Source organism: Rattus norvegicus, chromosome 2 (genome assembly GCF_036323735.1).
Source record: "Rattus norvegicus strain BN/NHsdMcwi chromosome 2, GRCr8, whole genome shotgun sequence".
NCBI lineage: Eukaryota > Metazoa > Chordata > Mammalia > Rodentia > Muridae > Rattus > Rattus norvegicus.
In genome coordinates, this window is record NC_086020.1 from 114550990 (window position 1) to 114574013 (window position 23024).

Consider the following 23024-nt stretch of genomic DNA (forward strand, 5'->3'; position numbering starts at 1 on the left):
AGTTAGTTGGTTGCCAGAATGGCAGCTGACAACCATCCATAACTCCCATTCCAGGGGATCTGATGCCCTCTTCTGACCTCCGTGGGCACCAGACACGTACATATGTACATCCAGGCCAAACGTTCGGATGCATACAATAAAATGCATGAGTCTATTCTTTAAAAATGTAAAGAACCCAATAGTCTCTAAGTGGAGAGCAGACTGTTTTGCAGGCAAATTATTTCAAGCTCTTCTTTCGGTAAAGAGTCCTCAGAGCCAGGAGGACTTCCGTTACCATCTTCTGATTCCTTTTTTAAATGCCTGATCTAAAATTAAGCACCGTGCTTTCTGTGGTGATAGTCTATGGCTGGCATATCAAAGCGTCTCCCTCTGAGCAGCACTGACACACATCTGCTCAAATCAGTCAGCAGCTATGAGCTAAGAGATTATGATGTGGGTTGAAGGAGGCGATCCCTTTACCACACAAGAAGATCAGGTAAATGTCAGGTTTCGCCTCTCAACACAGCATCCGCTCACTCACAGTGGGCATGCTGTAGAACTTCTGAAACCTGGGCACAGTAGGTTGTCTGTCCAGATAGTTTTGTAACACCGAAGATTAGGTGGTGTTACAAAAAAAAAAAAGAGAGAGAGAGGAGACTGAGGTATTTTGAGAGTTACTTTTAATCAGAACCCTGACACATGTTATCCACCAGCTTGTTGCCATCTTAGGAAAAATTAATAAAAATGTGAAACTTGTGGGGATTTTCTGCTTTCTGGCTGACCCTCATCAAAGTGACAAGGAGCTTAAGCTAGAAATGTGCAAGCATTGATGGAATGACAGGCTTTTACAAATTAGTTTAAAACTTATCATACGTGGTATTAGTTTTGATGCTGAGATTTTCAAGCAGAGACTGTTGTGCTGATTCTCCCCCACCCCTTTGCCCATCCATGAGCCCCTCCAATGTCCTCCCACTCCCAGGATCCTCATTTCCACTCACACCACACACGGCCACGGTCCTCAACTTAATTCTCCAAACTCTATTTGCTCTTTCCAGTTTCAAAGTCTAAACTCACACTAATGCCTGCATGAACACATGCATGGCATAAATAAGTTTTATATAAGACAAAACACATGTTGTCTTGGAGGAAAAACAAAAACCAAATTAGCAAAACACAACTAAGTGAGAGCTCTGGGGAAAGGGCTTCGGGAGTCCACCTTCCAGATGAAAAGCGGAGTTAGTACTGCGCTCTCTGCGTCACTAAGTTAAATCTATGTTTCAATTCTCCGTGGCTGTGAAAGGACCCTGCAGCAACTGAAAACAACAAGTTTGCATGTGACAACAGTTCGGTGGTCAAGGACCTAGCAGGGAGCCTGGACCAAGGTCTTGTGAGCTGGCATTAGGCTGTGGACGGCGTTTTCACATACCAGAAAGGCAGGAGGCTGTTGGCAGGCTCCGGGGTGTTCACTGTTAAGGCTAGTCACTCAAGGCTCTCTACCTAGGGCTGCTTTGAGAGGGAAACTGACATAGAAATGGGTTAGAAGCCACAGGAGTGATCCCTGCCAGACCCTAAAGGTGTGCTTCATTAGGAAGGTGGGTTTCTTTGGTCCAGCATGCTCTCAGGGGAGGGGTATACAAGGGCAAGCACACTAGACTGTGGGACTGTGGGCTATCTTAAGGGCTTCCTGCTGGGGTTTGTTTACTTCAAAGGAGAATGTTCTGTGAGTGAGACACACATTCTCATGGTTCACAATTCAGAATTTTCAAACTAAGACTTCTTCCTATGCTCGCCAGCCAGTCCCCTCTGATCAAACTGTTGCCTGTGTGTGTGTGTGTGTGTGTGTGTGTGTGTGTCCCTTTAGAGACATTCTGTGAAATATTAAGTTGGAAGACTGGGACTCCACATGGAGCGTACACAGCCACCTTAATCATCACTTCCCTCTCACTAGTTCCGACCTGTTACATACAGATAACTTTTCCCTACCCCACTGGTAAATACAAACTTCACCCTCATCGGGCCTACTCCAGAACTTCACCCTCATCGGGCCTACTCCAGGCTAGCAGTTGCTGGCAGGAGATAAGGTGCTTTCTGTGCTCAGTTTTGCCCAGCCTCCTCCCATCAGCACCTGCGTCACTATCATGGTTGGGCGATGGAAGGGAGGAGAAGGAGTTCCTTTTCAGCTTCTGCTCTCAGTTTCTTCAGAATTTCCTCACAGAGTCATCAGATTGTAGCTTGCAAGGTGCTTGTAAATTCCCATCCCCATTTGTATTTTCTCCTAAGGGCAATTCTTCAGAACCTTGGTGCTTGGTTTGCTTCAGCTTGGCAGGAAGCCTGTTGGGTGAGATCCTTCCAAGAAAACTCTGTGAGCTTGGTTTTGCTCTCTTTGTCCACCACCTGGTCCCAGGAAGACCTCGCACGGGGCTGGTAACATCTGGAACTCTAGAAAACCAAGAGGGACTTCTGTGTCTTGGAGTGTTTTTAATTTCTCATAACGTCTTGTTCAGCTCTTTCTGGACTCATTATGTCCTGGGAACCAGGAATGCTCAATCCATCTCTCCAGGAACCAATAGCCAAAAGAGGGGATGTGTCTGCTGGCTGATCAAATGCTTGCCTTGCATGGGAGGGAAGTGAAGGAAGTTTTTTACAGAACATATTTCCCACATGCTGAGATACCTTGGAAGACAAAATAATTATAGCGATTAAGTCTGTGGATTCTTTTGATAACCCTGCATTAACCATGGGGGAGGGGGAGGCTGAAGCAATTTCAGACATGGAACATTTATAGAGATGTGGGAGGTCGCACTTCTGGTATATGGTAGGCCTCGTCTGTCTTTCAGAGTCATGTGATGTTTGCAGCTGTAAGCCTGGGTATTTGCTGGCTCCACGTTTCCTCTTCTCCCTGCTTCTGCTATGCTTCATCTGCCCCTGTGTCATTCCATTCTATCTCACCTTTCCACTCTGAGACACCACCACCAAAAGCCGACCAGATCTTCTTCTGGACCAGGCCACAATTCTTCAAACAACTCTAGTGCATATCTGGTCAGCCCTGAGCTACAAATGAGGCAGCTGCTCTGGGCATTGGTACCTTGACATTAACCATTGAAGGTTCCTCTTCTGGGGTTCCCTTACCCTTGCCTCGATAATCTTGGCCCTGGATGGAAACCAGGCTACATCTGCATGATTTAAAATCTAAAGACCTCCATGCTGTGGGTGTTAACATAGCATCTCATAGATCTAGATATCTAGATATCTATCTCCAAATCCCACTCTAACTCAGGTCCATTGTCCAGGATGGGGTGGTTCTTTCCTCTTGGTCATGTCCACTATGATGGGGATTGCCCTCAGTTTCCATCTTGGACACCCAAACCGTATCTTACTCAATGGCAATCTTTTGTTTGTTTGCCCTCTGAACTCCCAAGTGTTAACTGGAGCCTTCCAACTCTGCTACATTGATTCCCAGTGACAAGGACTTCATGCCTGTCTTCTTTGATCGGCAGCTACCACTAAGTGGTCCTTCCTCCGCCATCTGGTCTTGCTAGCAGATAGCACTTGGAACCTAACAGCTCCACTGGCTTCCGGGGAGGAAAAATTCTCACATGGGAACCCAGAAATAAGCAACAGCGAATCAAAGTCAAACAGACCTGACCCAGGAACTGTCTTTGTAAGTATGCCAAGAGACATAGTATCCTCACTAAAGAAAAAGAAATCTCTTAAAAAGAGTTCCATCTTGTGTCACTGTTACTGCTTAGCTTTGACAATGTATCCTGTTACATAAGATGTTATGTTAACACTGGAAAGAGCAGGGTAAACGTTCTGTAGTATTTTTGCAACTCTACTACTTCTAAAATTATTCTAAAACAAAACGTTTTAAAAGAAACCTGCAACAGAACTCTGGTGAAGACATTAAAGTGTTGAGGTGTTTGCCGTAGAAGCATCCTCTTTCTTTTCTATTTTGAGGCTGGCTTTGAACTCACTGGTTTTTTTTTTTTTTTGTCTCAGTACCCTAAATCCTGGAATTACATGTGGGTGCTACCATGATGTGCAGACTAATTTCCTAGTTGAAGGGTACCCACCGCTCAGTGACTTAGAGTACGTATTGCTCTTCTAGAGGACCCGAATCCGATTCCCAGCACCCACACAAGCAACTCACAAGTGTCCGTAACTTCAGTTCCAGGAGATCTGATGCTCTCTTCTGGTTCTCATGGGCACCAGGCACACACACGGTACATATATGTACATATAGAAATAACACCTATTCACTTAATACAATTAAGATTAAAGAATTTCCATATCCTAAAGTTCAGACAGATAAAAATTATAGTGATGGGATATTCTTTTTTTTTAACAGTGTGTGTTTGTGTATACATGTTTAAGTGTGTGGTGGGGAACATGTGGACGCCAGAGGCTCCCACACACTGTCTTCCCCATTGCTTTTCACTGTTCTTGTTTGTTTTTCACTGAAGCTGCTCTATTTGGTGAGAATGGGTAGCCAGTGAGTTGCAGGACCCTCTGCTTTTGCAGAGCTAGGATTATAGGAACCATCACTATGTCCAAGTTTTTTGTTTTCCCCTCATTGCTGAGGATCAGAACTCAGTTTCTCAGACTTCTATGGCAATACTTTACTGACTGAGCCATCTCTTTAGCCATGGAGGGACATTCTGAAGTTCTAGTCCTGATGCGCATATCTCTGGCCAATGGGTGCCATCTTGTGTAAATTTGATGGCAAACTAGGCACTGCTCTTTTTATGTCATTTGGGACAGCTCACTCTTTAGGGACAGCTCATTTTTGGGGAATATATTGATCTATTATGACACCTGGAGCATACTCTAAGCCAACAAAAGAGTAAAGATTCCTTCTCTCGTGAAACTTGCATCCTAATGGGGACAGAGGGAACACAATTAAAACTGCAAATAATGAACAGATAGATTATATTTATGGTTGACTCAGAAATGTTATTAGGAGAAAAGAGAGCAGGGGGAGAGGCATAAGCTCTATACATGGGAGCTGGGCTATGTGCACTTTTACATAAGGTGAGCAGGGCAAGCCTTAGTGAGGTGAATTGATCAAGGAGGAAGGTAAGGACTAGGCATGGTAGCTCTAGCCTGTCACACCAGCACTTGGCAGGCTGAGGCAGGAGATTTGCTGTAACTTTGATGCTAGCCTGGGATACAGAATGAGACCCTGTCTCAAAGTAAAACAAATCCATAAAACTAACAATAACAAAAAGATAAGAGAACAAAATCAGACAAATAAAACCCTCAAAAAATGAGGAAGCAGAAAGTGAGGACTTTGGGGAAGGACGTTCCAGAGGGCGTGGGTGCTCTGCGGCCTTCAAGGAGCCACCAGGAGCAAGAGAGCGGGAGCCCAGAGGTGCAGTTGGCAGGCAGAGCAAGATGAGGCCGGCTGATGGAAGTGCTGGCAAGAACATAAATGCTACACTTGCACTTTGACTGTGAAGAGCCTGGGGAGCTAATACAGGGTTTGCAGCAGGAAAGTGGCACGATGGTCTTAGGTATAAAAGAGTCGCATTTCACTGGTATGGGAGTAACTCTGGATTGGGAAGAGAAGCAGGGAGAAGAACCAGAGGCCGTAATCCGGTGGTGAAGTCATCCAGAGACCAACTCTCAAAAACCAATTATTACCTCTTTTTTTTTTCTTCTTTTGAGGAAATTTGCAAGCTAGTTGTTAAAACAAGCCATCATTAAAACTGAAATAAACCTAAAATTAAGTAAGAAATATTGCAAATGGAAGTAATACACATTTAGAGCTCACTGATTCTTGCTTTAAACCTAAATTATTTATCAGTATTGTTTATTGCTGTCTATGTTCTTAGGGTTCGCTACACCAGAGATACAATACGTCTGTTATATGTGGCTCAAGCCCCAGAAATGAGGCGTGGATATGTGTCTCTTCCCAATTCTGTGTCCAGTGACATTTAGGAACGTGTCAGTTACAGTGGGAGTCATTGACACTGTGAATGTCTCAAAGCAGGAACTGCTTCCCTTTATAGAGAGGTAGAGCTGCCAACCATTCACCAGCACACAGCCATGATGGCCTTCCTGTCACATGAGGAACTGTACATCACTCTCGGTGCTTCTCGGTGTCCTCTCTTCTATCACAGACCCAATTATGACGGGGGGGAGGCTAGATGGGGACCAAATAAGTAATCTATATATTAATATTACAACACCATGGTGCAACCCACTTCCCTTGGGCTTCTCGTCATTGCTATATACTAAATTGTGTGCAGTCACCATACCTGAGACTGAATTTTCAGTGCTGGGCCCAGCTTGAGTCCCATGGTGCCTCGAAGATGCTGTTCTGTAAGAAGGGGCAGTGTTTCTCCATCAATCGCGTGGTCCTTAAAGACCTGAAGAAACACAGAAGTCTTCATTTAGTCTAGCTTCTGAGTCTTGTAGCGAAGTCTTCGTTTTACATGCAGATGGTTTCGTCTTGGACTATTTGCTTATAAAGGACCACTTGAAGGTGACACAGAGCTGTATAAACCTTTCTGGTTTGTCTGGGCTCCAGTGCCCTGTTGTCCTTAACAACATTTGGGATGCTCCGTAGTTCTGTTTACTGAACTCCCTTCAGCCTGGAGTAATTATCCGAGGGAGGCAGGTCCTATTGACTCTGCAGCCATGAGGGGCATGGGGAATGTACATGATTGGTAACTCAGTAAATGGGCAGATGCTGCAGTAAAGGGACAGTGGGCAGTGCTACCCCAGGCAACAGCATCCCCCAGGCAGGCAGATGTCATGCCTTCTGCCTTCTGGGGTAAGTGTGTAGTGGAAAGGGCCGGGAAAGCATGGGTAAGAGTTGGCCACTGGCCCTGCCCAGCAGGGCCTGCTCTGATGCTACTCAGTGCTAGGACGCCCTTCTCGGCTAGGAAGGCTGCTGATGGTCAGAGGTTTCAGACAGGCGAGGAAGTGGATATGAAGAAACGTGCTGATTTGCAGTGGTGTAACCTCGTAACGTCCACCTGCAGCCTGCCTCACGAGCCTCCTGTGCTCACTGCCGAGCATTCTCTTCAAACCTTCTCTACCCTCCTCAGACTTTAGACCATAAAGGGTTCTCGTTCATTTCAGACAACCTTCTAATTTAGAAAGAAAGGAAAAGGAAACAGTAGGCACAATCCCCTGAAAGTCTGAACAATGGGCCTAAAGTTGGACACTTGTCCCCACTGCCCTGATTCATAGACAAGCGCTTGATCAATCGCTTGATCGATCTCTGCATGTCTGCTGTGGCTCGTCATCCTTCCTGTAGCAACCCTTCTTTAACCTCCAACCTCTCCTCTTTGTTGTTCCATTAGCATTTAAGTGGGTCACTACCATTGCAAAATGCTGGTGGGAATCATATTACACCTCCATGCCTGCCCTCTCCTCTCCTTCCCCTCACAGCTCCACTGATGAAGTCAAGTGGGATGCTCTTGTGCCCATTCTGTCACTTCCTGTCATTCTTCATTCTCAAGAGTTCTGGGCTCTCTTCCCCATCATTCTCCTAATCCTGTCTCCTCGGGTCTGTAGGTGCCTGCGCTGTACCAAACACATCTTCCTTTCAGTCCTGAGTTCTTGTATTTGCTCCATTTCTGGCCACAGCTGGCAATGTTGGCCAGCCCTTTGTGGAGATGACCATCTTAGGTACTGAAGGCTCCTGAATTTTTGGTTTTATTTTAATTTTTCTTTATTTTTGTTTTTTGTTTTGCTTTTGAGACAGGGCCTCATATAGCCCAGTCTGGCCCCCAAACTGGCTAGGTAGTCAAGGATGACCCTAACGTTTGTACTCCAGTGGGATCATAGGCTTGTGCCACCGTGCCAGTGTTTATGTGGTACACTAGGGATTGAACACAGCACTTCGTGCCTCATAGGCCTGAGGTGCCCTTCTTATTGGTACAGATAGGCCATGTCTGTTGTATACATGTGCCTGTATTTTTAGTGATTTCAGATATGAAATACTAGAGATGTATAATTTATCTGCCATGTTCCTTGAACTGGCCATTTACTTAGAGCAAACTGTTGAAGTGTCTCCTGCCCATTCCTGAACAGCTTCTCCCCAACCCTCTCACCGCCGCTTCTTATGTCTCTTATTACATTTGATTAAGTTTCTTTCACAGAGAAGATAACAAGAACAGATTAGAATACAGTAGGAAGCAGCATAGCACTGACAACGTATGTATGATTTAAACAATTAGATCTGTCTATGGCTTGGTTTTCTCAAGGTGTTGTTCTTTGTTTCAGTTGAGGGTATGTGTCTCATTATGGAGCTGAGCTGGCCTTGAACTCACAGTTCCGCCTCAGCTTCTTAGTGCAGAGATTCCAGGTCTGCGCTATACCAGACAGGCTTTTAAGACTTCATTTGCACGAGGCTGGCAAAGAGGAGGACAGTGGGTGTAAAGCTGACCAGTGCCAGGAAGTTAAGAAAAAAACCATTCAAAGTATGGGGTTGTGAATAAAAGTCGAGGAGACATTTTTGGCAAAGGTCTCTGTGAGAACTGTGTGTGGCTGTGTACCCAGAATGCACTGGGATCTCCTCATTTCTGGACAGTTATTTCTCAGAGAGTAGCAGTGGGTGCTTAGCAGGGCGGCTGGGCCTTGCAATTCATGTCATCTGCCATAGCCCAAAGGGAGAAGACATCAAATGTAGCCACCCTACATGCATGTGAGAAACTTCTAGAGATAAATGGTAGAATTTCTTGGGCTACCGGTACCCTGTAGGCGACGTACAACAGTGCACTTCAGTAAGGTCTGAAGTGTTGATGTTGATATGACTTCTGTCTGTCCACAAAGGGACACATGATGTATAAGACACATGTGATACTGTTGCCAGAGCAGCTGGTTTTTTTTTTGTTTGTTTGTTTGTTGAGGCAAGGCCTCACTATATAGCTGGGGAGCCCACAGATTCATACTCTTCTTACCCCAGCCTCTCAAGGCCTGAGATTGCAGCTGTATACATCATTCCTGGTTCTTAGTTTCTGTGTTTGTGCTTGTGTGTGTGTGTGTGTGTGTGTGTGTGTGTGTGTGTCTGCCTGTCTGTCTGTCTGTCTGTCTGTCTGTGTGTGCTCATGATCGCACGTTCATGTGTGCATACATATTCATGTGTGTGAATGTGATATGTACACCATGCAATGCCTGGGTAGAGGTCAGAGGACAACCTCAGGTGTATGTCCTCGACTTCTACCTTACAGGGCCTTCTTGTTTGATGATGTATATGCTAGGGTAGCTGGCTGAAGACATCAAGACATTCTGTGTGTGTGTGTGTGTGTGTGTGTGTGTGTGTGTGTGTGTGTGTGTGTGTGTGGGATCTCCTGTCTGTCCTTAGGCACACTAGGTTACAGATGCACACAACCGCATCTGGTTTATGTGTTCTGGGGATCATCGGTCAGGCCTTTATAGTTTTACAGTAAGCTTTTTACACACTGAGCACCATTTTCCCCCAGCCCCCAGCCCTCTGTGTGTGTGTGTGTGTGTGTGTGTGTGTGTGTGTGTGTATGTGTGACTTCTGGGAATTTCATTCAAGTCCTCTTGCTTGCAGGACAATCTACTGACTGAGGCGTGTCCAAGCCCCTTTTGGTCTTCTTCAGGACGAAGTACACATTATTATTATTTAAGCTGTAGTAAATGTTTCTCCTTCTTTCTGGATAGTTAGCCTCTGAGTCACCTTTCTGATAAATTTAGACAGGACAGAAAATAAAACTAAATAACGGCTTCCCCGGCTTCTCTGACACCTGTGTCCACCAGTCATAGACACCTCTTAGTGATAGACAGTGCCGTAAGACTGAGTGCTTTCCAGGGGCAAAATGCATGTTTGACAAAGTCCATTATGCACTGAATACTTCCAAACTTTCATAGTTTTGCAAATGTGTGAAATTACCTGGGCATAGTCTGAGCAGCCTGGAAGACTTCTGATGAAGTTATACACATCATCCACCGTCCACTTGTGAATATCAGACAAAGGACGGTTTTCCTGAAGTGCAACTGGCTCCTGTGTTCCTTTAACATGAAAAGAAAATTATCACGTGGCATAAAACTTCCATTCGGAAGGAGAAGCTCGGAACACAGGTTTTGCATTTATCTATGTGAGCCCACTAACATCTGCTACCACAGGGTGCGCCATTTATATAGGCTAACTTTTGAACTTCCTGAAGTTATTCATTTCCCCTCTCTTAAAGTCTCTTCAGAGATGTGACTATAAGTGAACAGAGAGGTTCCGGATTTGCTCTATGATTTCTGAGTGCTGATAGAAAGGCTCTGTGAACTTCATTTTCATACTGATGCTGCACTACCCTGTTATGTGGTCTCCTGAGACCATCAAGATCCTGAAGGTGAGCCAAGAACCTCATGGTGAAGCAGTTAGAACGGTGGCTATTTCAGTGCCACAGTTTAACTGTCAAGTTGACACAACCTGGAATTATCTAAGAAGGGAAACTCAGTGGGAACATTGCTTAAATCAGATTCATGTGTTGGCAGGTCTGTCGGGGGGTGAGGGACCATCTTGATTGTCAATTGATGTGGGAGGGCCCAGCCCATTGTGGGCATTACCATCCCCTAGGTAGGTGGTCTTGAACCATATAAGAAAGCTAATTATTATAAACCTTCTTGCCAGATGGCAAACAGATCCTTCTTTAGCTATGAAGTGAACTCACTCCTTGGAGGTAATGCCGAGTGACGTGGCAAGCAGGCGGGTCTTCAAGTTCCTGCCTTGAGCTCCTCCAGAATTGCAACCTGAATAGACTCTTCTTTTTCGTTACTTTGGTCATACTGTCTTATCACAGAAAGGAAACTACGACAATCAGGGCCACATCACGTGTCTGTGTTTTAATTTTTTTCTAAGCAAGTGCCGAGGAGCTATCCAATATGGGATTTTCTCGGAAATACAATAATACATATAAAACTGAAAGTTTGTGCTTTTGTTGGTTTTTCTAAATCTGGAAACAGGAGAGATAGAATTTATACTTTAAAATAAAGGGTCTCTGTGCTAAAGAAATCACAAGTAATTAAATTAAAATTGTGATTAAAATCTCTATAATTAAAAAAAAAGATTTACTTATTTATATACATTTGAATATATTGTGGCTGTCTTCAGACACACCAGAAGAGGGCATCCAGTTACAGATGGTTGTGAGCCACCATGTGGTTGCTGGGATTTGAACTCAGGACCCCTGGAAGATCAGTCAGTGCTCCTAACCACTGAGCCACCTCTCCAGCTCCATACTTTCTTATGCTTATGCTTTCAGTCTGTGTTGAGTGGTTGTTATACAGCAGTGTCAAGACTAGTGTTCCTAATATGACTTAGAAAACATAATATAATAAAGTGACTCTAAGAAGTCACTGAAAACGGCATTGAGAAAATGGAGGTGGAGACAGGGGAAATGGCCCGGAAGTGGAGAGCACTGGCTGCATCTTCCAGAGGACCTGGGTTGGAATCCCAGCCCCCACACGGCAGCTCACAACCACCTGTAAGTCCAGTTCCAGATGGCCCAGTGCTTCTTTCTCGTCTCTGCCAACACTGCACACCCCCGATGCCCCTCACACAGGCCGGCAAAGTACCCACAGACACATAGTAAGAGCACGCAAGTCCATTTTAAAGGACGGAGGTGAGAAGGAAGACGGAGGGCCTGAAAAGAGGACTGGAGGCCAGGACAAGCATGGCTCTCACTTCCTTCCACAGGGGGGAAGAAGCTGTCACCCTGTAGCTATGAGGACCCGCCCTTGATCCCACACATACCTGGCAGAGGCAGGGTGGAGGCTGGCAGGCAAACTCCATTCTTTTCATCACAGCCTTCATAGCCCTGCTCGGAGGGCTCTCCCTTCCCATCATCCCATGCCTTGGCCTCCATGGAAGAGGGTTTTCTCTGGTTTGGCTGGGGTTCTCCATGGGGGTTGGCGAGGACCGCAGTTGGGTTTCCATCAGTGACCCTTGGCTCCTGCTGATTGTCTACCCCAATTTCTGGGTCTTTGATATACTCTTCCTCTTCATAGGGAGCCGTGGGCATCTGGCCTGAGCTTTTCTCGTCTGCTTGACTTTTGAAACTCTCAGTGTCAATCTCTGGAGGCTTCTGGTAAACGGTACCTCTCCTGAGTCGGTATTTCTGGCCCCAGCACTCTGTAAAGTGTGGTCTAGTTGCTAGCAGAACAGGGTTTCCCTGAAGGTGTCTGAAGGTGCTTCTGTGCACATGCACATCACTGGCTGGCAGTGTGCTCCTGCCCTGGAAACCTGCGGGGCCACCCAGACAACCTGACCCATAGAAGAGTGGTATCCCCAGACCAGAGAGTCCTTTGGGATTGACTCTTTCCATTCTACGTTGCTGGTAAAGAGAATACATTTCCATTTCTGCCCTGAAAACAATATAATATAGTTTATACAACCATTAGACAATCATTAGAAATCTATTTTTTACAGTTATCTATCATCTATCATCGATCTCTATCTATCTATCTATCTATCTATCTATCTATCTATCTATCTATCTATCTATCTATCTATCATCTATCTATCTATCTACCTATCTATATCTATCTACCTATCATCTATCTATCTATCTATCTATCTATCTATCTATCTATCTATCTATCTATCTACCTACCTACCTACCTATCTATGTATCTATCTAGTGTGTGGAGAGGTGGGTGCATGAATGTCACTGTGCGTTGTGGAAGTCAGATGACAACATGAGAACACTGGTTCTCTCCTTCTACTTTGTGGGTGCCAGGGGTCAAACTCAGGTTGTCAGGCTTAGCTGCAACACCTTGATTTCCTGAGCCATCTAAGGTACCCAGAAACACGACTTAAACAGGCCCTTGCCTTCCCTAATCTGGCCCCTATTTAGCTTTTCTGATCCTTACACTGTTGGGAAAGTGGACTTTGGAAGAGGACCTGAAAGTGGAGGATTGGGGTGCATGTCATAAGGAGACCCGTGTCTGGACAGTTCCTGTTGTGCACAGAGCGGCTTTAGCAGGCATGGGGATGATGCAGGTCTAAGTAGTTTCCTGTCAGACACTGAACTTGGTAGAGGTGTTTAATTCCTCAGTGTGATGATAGTCAGTGGGACTCAAGCTAAATTGGTGCTTGTTGTGGTGGGTCCGAGTCAATGTGTGTAGATGGACGCCAAGGAAAGGTTTGCTTTCTTACATCACTTTGCCTATCAGCTACCACCTGGACCCTTAGAGTTCTGTGGTGGGGAAAACGTAAGCCCATGTCTTCCCACTCCCTGAGGTTGAAATTTGTTTATCATGGATGCTCTTTATTTGTTGCTGCCCATTAAAGCTGAAGAAACCCATTGCTGGGATGATATGAGACTTCCCACGTTTGGGTGAGGGTCTCTGAAGAGAACTTGGTGAGCTTCACTCCTGTCTTCATGCAGAACTGAAGCCATCGGAGACTGAAATGCCAGTGGAAATGTCAGAGGAGTCACAGCCAGCAGTCTTTATTATGGGTCAATGGAAAGCTACTCACGGTGCAGATCTATCCACTCTTTGTGGTGTGGGCATGGGGAGGTGCTGTGTGTGCTGTGTGCTGTGTGTGCTGTATGCGCTGTGTGTGCTGTGTGTGCTGTGTGTGCTGTGTGTGCTGTGTGTGCTGTGTGTGTGTGCTGTGTGTGCTGTGGTGTGTGCTGTGTGTGTTGTGTGCCTGTGCACATGCATGCAGAGACTATAGGTGCCGTCCTCTATTTCTCTCTGTCCTAGTCCCTCAGGATGGGTGTTTTGCTCAACCCTTGGCTCACCCATTTTTTGGCTAGGCTGGCTGGACAGCAAGTCCCAGCAGGCCTTCTGTTGCTGATCTGTGTTTCTGTTCCTGGGATTAAAAGCACGTGCAGCTACACCCAGCTTTTTATGTGGATCTGACCTCAAATCACAATGTGTGGCAAGCATTCTTACTAAATGTTTAAATCCCCAGACCCCAGTGCCTGCTTTTTAATCTTCCTTTTACTATTACAAGGCTTGTAGACATGTTTGTAATATATTCTGTAATGTACCTGAAGGACTTTCCGTAAATGATTGAATGATGTGTGTGTGTGTGTGTGTGTGTGTGTGTGTGTGCGTGTGTGTACCTGGCATGTGTTCTTTACCATATCCATTATGTAATCTATTATACATCCATTGTATTTATATGTATTCATTTCATTTACTTAAAACAAACTCATATGAACAAATGGTGTAGGGAATGAAGAGAAGATAAACCAAATAATAATGTTAAATTACCTGGCAGCGTGATGTCTTTCAAACATCTCATTCCTTGTGGTCACTGCCTTTATGGGTTCAGGTGGTAAAATACCCCAGCCTTGAGAGAGGGGGGAGAAAACCATCCCATCCCCAAAACAAGTTAGAAGCATGAACTTGAAAATAAGAAAAGAATTCAAACCGAATCTGCAGAAAGCCTTAGTCTGGAATGGAATGTGGGAAAAGGTACTATGCCATCGCTGCCAAGGATCTTAGCTTAGAGAGAACCCAATAAACAGCACTAGATCAGCAGCAGATAACATTTCATTATAAATTTTTAACTGTCAGTCTCGTGACTGCTGTCATTTTTCTGTTATACTTGAAAAGGGAAGGTAAGGGCCTGTTAAAAATCCTATTTCTGGTGGTCCAAGGTAGCTCAGCAAATCAAGGTGCTTGCTTGAGTTTGATTGGTCTGTTCTTTCTTGTCCTGATTATATTCAGTTCTAAGGTACAATGCAATGTTTTGACACATGCTTACATTGGAAGAATGGTTAAATAAAGATAATTAACACAAGTTCATCCTCAATTTATAAGTATGTAACACGTTGTTATCTCCAGTCATAAACTGGGGAAGTTAACTCTCAGATCAAGTCTCTTTGAAATCCCTCAGCTCTTCACATGCTGTGAGTCTTCCCTCATTCATGATTAAAGTGGAACCTGGAAGAGCTAAGCCACTCACTCTTGCTCACACAATGGTTGTACCAGAAGCTCAACCAGGAAAGCAAGTGTGCAAACTGCACAGGTTTAACTACCACCCAGTTCTCCACTACCTGCGACACAGCCACCGTTCACAGGCTCTGCAGCCTGGGTCAGGTGCTCATTGCTCTTACCTGAGTAGAAGTGACCCGGCAGTGGGTTTGGCGTATTTGCACTTGGGAGACCAGAGGATCCAAATTGGGAAGGAACACAAAATTGGCTTGGGTCAGTTGGAGCTATAGTGGAAGGCAAGGCATCTCTAGGAGGGGGAAAAAGATAGAAAATGGCTAGAATTATAGGAAGTTTGTATTGCTTAGTGTGATAATCAAAGTTCACTGTTAAGTTAACTGCATTTAGGATCATCTAGAAAATTGAGGCACACTTCTTGACATGTTCAAGAGGATTACTAAGGGCAGAAAATGTGGCTGGGATCCCGTGAGAATCTGATGAAGTCAAAGAAGACAGGGAGCAGAAGACCAGCATCTGCCCTTTCCTGGCCCAGGATGAATTCTGCTGTAGTACACCTTCCCTGCTGTGATGGACAGATCCTCTGGAAGTGTGGGCCAACACTTACCTGACCTCTTTAAAGTGTTGGCTACAATACACTTAAGGTATTGTGGTTGTAAGGTATACACAGCAACACAAAAGTAACTAATCCACTTATGTGCTGGGCTTTTAATAGCCACTTGGGATTCCATTGAAACTAAAGAACAAAAGAACGAATATGCTGAAGTCTCACCAGTTATGGAGAAACATGGCGAGAAAGATTTGGAGGCAAGGCCACAGCAGCCAAGATAGCTTAGGACTATCTCAGGGAACGAATGACCCACTCAAGTCAAAGCCATGGTCAGAATATTTACAATGGGCATTATGTTCCAACCACACATTCTGATCTTAGTGATCCTCCGTCCTGATTTAATGATTCTTTGGTGGCATTTGCCATCTAGGATAAATGCTTGGCCACCTCAGAGGGCAAGTTGTTTATTTTTCAAATTACAGCAGTCTTTCTGGGTTCCATTTTGTTGTTTAGATTCCATGAACAAGGACATTTAGTGCATTTTATTTCTCTGTGAATGTCAAAATATTCTAAAGAAGGGAAGCTAGAATGTTGCCAGAATATGCAACCAAAGTACTTATAATTTCTCTGCTATTGAAAGAATGATTTTTTGCAAGCCATCCAGGAATACAGATGTTATAGATTTAGTTAAGATAGAACCTTAATCCGATAGGATTGGTTCTCTTTTAAGATGAAGAGCAGACTATGGAGGGCACCCTGCATATGCACACAGAGGACACCCTGCATGTGCACATAGAGGACACCTACATATGCACACAGAAGATATCCTGATGTGTACACACAGGACAGGCCATGTGAGGACATAGGAAAGAAATAAAATCTACAAGCCAGGAAGTGGGACTCACCTGAAATGAAATGGGTGGGACCATAATTTTGGACTTGTAGTTTCCAGAACTAAGTACCTAAATATCTTTTTATTTTTATCTTTACTTAAAAAAATATTGGGGTTGGGGATTTAGCTCAGTGGTAGAGCACTTGCCTAGCATGCACAAGGTCCTGGTTCAGTCCCCAGCTCCGGAAAAAAAAATATGTTTATGGACGTCTCACCTGATGTATGTCTGTGCATTATGTATGTGCAGTGTCATGAAGACCAGAAAAGGGTGTTTGGTCCACTGGGACTGGAGTTAGCGACAATTGTGAGCTGTCATATGAGTACTGGGAATCGAACCTGATCCTCTAGAAAAATCAGTCCAGTGCCTTTGACCACTGAGCCATCTCTTCAGCATGGAATTTCTGTTATTTAAACCATGTTGTCTTCTGCGTTTTATTGCAGTAGCCTTAGAAGTCTAATCTAGCAGGTTTTGCCCTTGATAATGCTGCCATGTTCCAAGTAAATGCGATTTCTTAACGTGTCAGTGAGTCAAACAAGCTTGCATGGGAAAGCAGTGCCTTACGGTTGAAGGTGAGACCAGCAAGTACCCCTGTCCTCTGAGGTGACCCCAGTGCTCTTCATCACCTAATGCTAACATCATCTCAAGTTCTACTGATGGCTTATTACCTGTCCCCAATTGGAGGCCCAAATGGCGAGGGAACCATTGAGACCCTCTGTGGTCCTGCTGTCAGTAAAGAGTTCACCGACATCATTGGGTTTGCCATCAGATTTCTTGACTCTGGTGGAATTCTAAAAAGAATCAGACAGGTGCATTAACAAATAACCCACCAGCAAACACACTTTCCTATGAGTGTGTGCGTGTGCACCCATTTAGGTAAAGCACATGTATGTCATTCCTCAAGAGCCGTCTGCTTTGTGTTTTGGGGACCTGGGGCTGACCAGTGATGCCCCAGGATCCTCCCGTCTTTGCTGTTCCAGAGCCGAGATCACAATCACACACTATTATACCTGTTTCGGTTTTGTGTGTTTTTTGGGGGGATTGAACTCGTGTCTGTGTGCCCGCACTTTTGTGAATTACTTGAATTCTTTTTAAACATAATGATAACTTCGTGGTACTTTCAGAACACTTGGAAAGATTAATTACACTAAGCTTTCAGATATACAATTATACAAAACTTCCCCCAGAGGAAGGAAGTGCCTTATTCTCTCTGTAGAACTCATTTTAATAAGTGTGTCCCTGGGATTTGTTGCAGCCCACAGGATAATGGCCGCCGCCTCACAGCAATAAGGACACAGAAGCAGCCCTGGAGTCTCCCAGGGCCGCCAGCTCCCTTCTCACAAGCGATTTACATACTTCCTAGTTCCAGGGGTGGAAATGCACAAACCCTTCCACATGTTCAGTCTTCGGGAAAATATTCCTAAATAGTTGATAGGATTAAAACAGACAACGAGGGAAGAGAATCTTCCTAATGGCTAAAACGATATCTAATTAGGGTGGATGTAGGCCCATTGCCTTAGATGGTTTAATTAGAACAAGGCACCAAATTATGTTCCTGTGCATATGAACACGTCTGTGTGTGTTACCTTCAGCACCCAGTGATCAGAGAGGATCTGTGGTTAAAGGGATGCCGGGTACCTCACAGCTTCTCATTAAATTTGTTGTCCTTGGAATAATTTTAAATATTAAACAACACCAGACAACAGGTCGTTTTTCCCTTCTCTTTCACTCCCAATTGTCATCTTAAAAATCTAAGATAAGAAGGAAAGAATAGGATTTTCCCCAGCATCTGTGAGCCCTGGGCTCGATCCCCGCCATGGTGAGAAAAAATAAGATCAGGAAATTCTCTGATTTTTGTGGAGAGATGTGTTTTTCTTTTTCATTTTTCCCCTTCCTTCTGTGTCATTTGGTGTGATTTTTAAAAATAGCTATAAATTCACTTGGGTGGTCTGAAAACTAAAAATGTAACAGCATTTAATGATGCTATGGCTTCTTTAATTTCCTTTTCAGATATAAATCCAATCAGCTGGGAAATTCAAGTACATGGGCAATGCACCACTGGTCTCGGCCATTTGTTTTTTACAAATTGAAAATAGATTGTTCTCTCATACAATACATCCCAGTTCCCCTCCCTCCACTCCTCCTGTTTCCTCCACCTCCCCTCCCCCTCAGACCCACTTCCTCTTTGTTTCCCTATTTTTAAAGTTTGCTTGGATTGGTTATTGCTAATGTGTGTCTGTAATCGACTCCCTAAGGTTTCCTGCTGACTTTCACACGTGCACTGTAGCACTCATGTGCCCCCACCTCCGACATCAGGCACCCACAACAATAATAACACAAAAAGAGAAGCCCGTCATCTCTCATGATATTCCTCCTACCATCTGTATGCCTCAAACTGTTAATTATACATGTGGATTCGGTTTTCTAGAGCAATTTTAGGTGCATAAGAAAGTGAGTGAACACAGAGTTCTATACATTCTCCTCCCTAAGTCAAACACAGTCAACATTCTGTTCTGGATGTGTCTTTGTTATGATCAGTGAGCCAACAAAGAGTGCAGTTTGCATTAGGGTTCACTCTTGGTTTACATTCTATGACTTTTGGGGAAGATGTAAAGGCATAGAACCACCATTACATCTCACGGAATCCTGGCACTGCCCCAAATCAAATGACACCATGAAGCAAGTACAACCAGAACATTTTCAAGGGAAAGTTTCTAGGGTCATTTCATCCCCCAGATAAATGATAAAACATCCAAATCCATGTTGTCCCCAGACTACCACTTTGGAAGGTACACATCTCTCTGATCAACCAATGCTCTTCTGAACACTGACTTTTGTATTTCCAGGGAATTCTCTTTTATTCTGCACATATATTGACAGACTCCGAGCCAGGGGACCCGGCTGCAGTAGTCGAAGCTCGTGAGTGAAGCGGTAGACTGGGTGGTTCGTCTCAGTATAGAGCACGTCTGACAATCTCAAAGCAGAGAGGGCTCTGTGCTGAGGTCTGCAGTTGGGTGGATTTCCCTGACCTGGAGCTCTAATCCTGGATGGCCAGCACATTATCAGGATGAAGATGCCTTAATCGCTGTCTTCAGACGCTTACCCTCAACAAACCCCTCCCAAGGCACACACACGACTTAGCTAGTGCTAATTCTGTCTCAACTGATCAGGGCAGCAGTAGTAAGACGCGCACTTAGTGAGCCCTTGCTAAATCAGCAGATTCTTACTGAATGGTGTCCACTGTACAGTGGCCAGCCACGATTTGATTGTATTCTATTGGCTAAACTGTTATTGTTCACTAAATTCTGAGGTTTGACTTGCCCACATCCGGGATCTGAGTGTATATTGAGTGGTTGTGCGTGTATGAGTGTGTGTGTGGTGTATGTTGAATGTGTGGTGTGTGTGTGTGTGTGTGCATACAGGTATGTGTGTGTGCACACAGGTGCTCGTGTGCATATGTGTTGAGTGGTGTGTGTAGTATATGTTGAATGTGTGGTGTGTGTGCACACATGTATGTGTGTGCATGTGTGCATTTGCGTGTAGTGTGTGGTAAGTGGTGTGTGTGTGTATGTGTGTGTGTATGTGTGTGTGTGTGTGAGTATGTGTGCATGTGTGAGTGTATGCATGCAGATCTTGGGTGCTGTTTTTCTTGATTACTTTCCACTTACTTTTTTGAGACAGGGTCTTTCATTGGAGTGAACATAGCTAATCAGTGAGTTTCTGGGACCCTTATGTCTCTGCCATCAGTGCTGGGGTTACAAGCATGCGCCACTACATGATTTATTCTGTGGGTGCTAGAGCTCTAAACTTATGTCCTTAAGCTTAAACAGAGTCTCTTTACTGACTGAGCTGTCTCCCCAGCCCCTAGAAATCTTTTCCCCACTGGTTTGAAATATATCACTAACACTCCACTTTAAAAGACAACTAGATTTAAATGTGGTCTTAAATAATAATGAATCTTTTCTTTGATATCCTACCATAGAGTAAAGAAAGAAACAAAGGCAGTTAATACTGAAACACTCAGCATGGCCTCCTTTGCCAAGCACAGGCTTTAGAGCTTTCCTGAATTCCTCTTGAATTCCTCTCACCTCCCATGCCCTGGGAAGTGTTACTGAAGACAGATGGTTGCATGCAGGCTCCCCTTCTCTTCCGCTTCTCTTCACTCTAGAAAAGCTCTTTAACATTAGAAACAACTGTGCCTTCTTGAAATGTCAAATTCCACAATTATTATAATGAAAAAAGATAAATCTTAATCACCACTAAACAGGTAGAAATTACATATATATTTTTCTTGGCTTCAACATAATCTAGGTGCTGTGAAGCAAAGTCCATTGTGTGTAAGTTTGTGTGCATACTAATATGAAATTATAAAAGAACTCACACGATGGGCTTTGATAGTAGGTATTTTAATTAAAGAATAAGTTAAGAATTATCAGCATAGATTTTTTTTCCTTAATCATTGACTGTTCCACAGTACCTTTTTCTGAAAATTTCTAATCTGATAGTTTATGCTTCACACAACATAATTTTAAAAATTTTAGTTAATTAAAGTAATGGAGGCCCTCAAAATAATATAAAGCTGGGTGTGGTGGCACATGCATGAATCTCTAACTTTGGGACAGAGGCAGGAAGATGGTGAGTTCAAGACTATCCTGGAACACATAGCACAACACGGTCACAATGAAACAAAGCACCCTCCCCAAGCTTCTGTAGGCAATCGATGAGAGTGGGGAACTTATTCTTCAACAACACAGCCTCCCGTAAGGGCCACACTCCTGGAGATAACCCCTCATTCATGTTCTTGCAAGCACCCCAAGCAATGGTTGCCTCACACACAGAAGACACGGGCAAGTAGAGTCATTGTTTGGGAAGAAGGGTTCACGGGGGTTGGGGGAGAATGAAAGAGAGTGAATGGGCGAATATGGTTGCAGTACAGGTGAGAATTTCACAATGAATCTCATTATTACACATAACATATTCTGACAAAACAAAAGTGGGTGGTAAATGAAGAGCAGTAACATCAAGAGATTATCTACCTGAAGGTGATAAAACGCTCAAGCTTATAAACCAGTCTTGAACTGATCTTACTTAACAAACAAACTCTTATTCCTACCGCATTTAAACAAGGCCAGGTGGTGTTTATCTGGCAAAAAGGAATTGAATCTTTACCTTTTTTGCAAATTCAGCTAAACCATTATTTACGAGCTGCCATACTGCTAATACAGACTCAATTAAACTTGTACACATAACCAACTCTATGATGAAAATGCCATTTTGTTTTCATGTGCAACATTTTGCTAAGGGTAGACCCATAAGATGTGTGTACTTACTTCCTCTCCAAGGGTTGGTTTTGCACCGCCCATGTGAGGACTGCCAGAGCCTCTGTCCTACCTTCTGCTGCAGCAGCTTCTCGGGTGCTTGGTGGATGCCCCCTCTGACAGCTCTTTCTTAAGGAAGGTAAACTTCACCTTAAATACGAATCCGACTAAGTTGCTTAATTTTGTTTCCCAACAGCAACCCTGCCCTCGGACATCCTCCACAGATAGGCTGAAAGACGCTAAGCCCAAGGAAAGTGCAGTACGGGGCACATAAACCTGTCTCAGAGTTTAGCCTTTAGCAAAATCCTTCCTTAGCCTTTAAGATGCTTTGTGGGTGTTCATCCAATACCACCGTTCAGTCTCACAGAGAAGGGAAATACTTGTGGCCAAGTAACACGATTATTTCCCAGTTTGAATTTCCAACAGGCATCGAGTGGGAAAGCTTCTCTTGCAGATGGAAAAGGGAAGTTATTTTCTATAGAGCAGCATGATTTAATTTTAAGCATTTAAAAGATGAACTTTCTAGAACCAACAGCTGCTTCTATTTTATTTATTTATTTATTTATTTATTTATTTATTTATTTATGAACAGTAAGAAAACCCTGAGCTCTAGGTGAGAGTTGGAACTCTACAGGGAAAAGAGGACATAACATCTTTAAACATGTCTTGTTTCATTTGCTTCAGACACATTTACAGCCTCGACAAGGAACAATTGCAGTTCATGTACTGTCAAAGGAACCACTGAACTGAAGGTGAGGGTTTGTTCTGATAACATTCCATATATTATAATATAGCTTATAATATAATATATAACTGACAGTATACAGATTGTAGTAAACTAGGCCAAAGCACAAAATTAGAATTTAATGTAAAAATTAGAGTTGTGTAAATGTAACTTTTATGTCTTGTGATTGTTGTCTCTCAGGCTTACTGCCTCAGACTGCTAACCTAGGCCTAGTCCTGGAGGCTCCTAACCTCCATAAAATCTAACCTAGGCTTACTGCGGAATAAGCTCACTCTTTCTAGCTCTTTCTGAATCCTAGCTGTCTGGTTCAACCAGCTGTTTTGGCTCAAACTCCTCTCCAAGCTGACTGATTCAAACTGGCATCTCTCAGCTTCTGACTCAATTTCTCTGCTTGACTTCAAATTAATTTTGGCAATCTGTTCTGATCATCTGGATCCTTCTTATTTTCTGACTTGTTACACCTTCACCTGTTTCTAGATTGTTCTCTCTTCAACCTGTCTCTGTAAAACTCCCCTGGGAAAACTGCCTCCCTCTGTCCTCTGTCTGTGATGCTCCCTCTTGTGTTGCCTCTCTTTCCTCTTCTTGTGAGAGTTGGGCATATCCTAGTCTGTCAAATCTTTCTCTGATTCCTCACTTTGTCTGCCTCTCAATTAGACATTACT

The 23024-nt window shown here is 44.0% G+C and overlaps 1 protein-coding gene and 1 long non-coding RNA gene across 4 annotated transcripts; one reads left to right on the forward strand and one right to left on the reverse strand.

Annotated features, from left to right (window-relative positions):
- Positions 1-643: 643 nt before the first annotated feature.
- Positions 644-21785, reverse strand: Samd7 (sterile alpha motif domain containing 7). Of its 2 annotated transcripts, NM_001191703.2 has the most exons (8): positions 21691-21785; positions 16968-17090; positions 15027-15151; positions 14179-14257; positions 11705-12315; positions 9851-9969; positions 6240-6350; positions 651-2652 (listed from the first exon to the last, which is right to left on the reverse strand). In NM_001191703.2, exons 2-8 carry the CDS (start codon positions 17063-17065, stop codon positions 2458-2460), a joined length of 1338 nt encoding a protein of 445 aa, NP_001178632.1. In that variant the 5' UTR covers positions 17066-17090; positions 21691-21785; the 3' UTR covers positions 651-2457. The 2 variants fall into 2 exon arrangements, with proteins under 2 accessions (XP_063137830.1, NP_001178632.1); XM_063281760.1 differs by lacking the exon at positions 21691-21785 and having other exon boundaries at positions 644-2652; positions 16968-17642.
- LOC120100794 (uncharacterized) lies at positions 2090-22380 on the forward strand. 2 transcript variants are annotated; one of them, XR_010063805.1, is made up of 3 exons: positions 2090-2218; positions 3477-3640; positions 22302-22380. It is a non-coding gene; the product is annotated as an uncharacterized LOC120100794 (long non-coding RNA). The 2 variants fall into 2 exon arrangements; XR_005500850.2 differs by lacking the exon at positions 22302-22380 and adding an exon at positions 15250-15599.
- Positions 22381-23024: the final 644 nt, after the last annotated feature.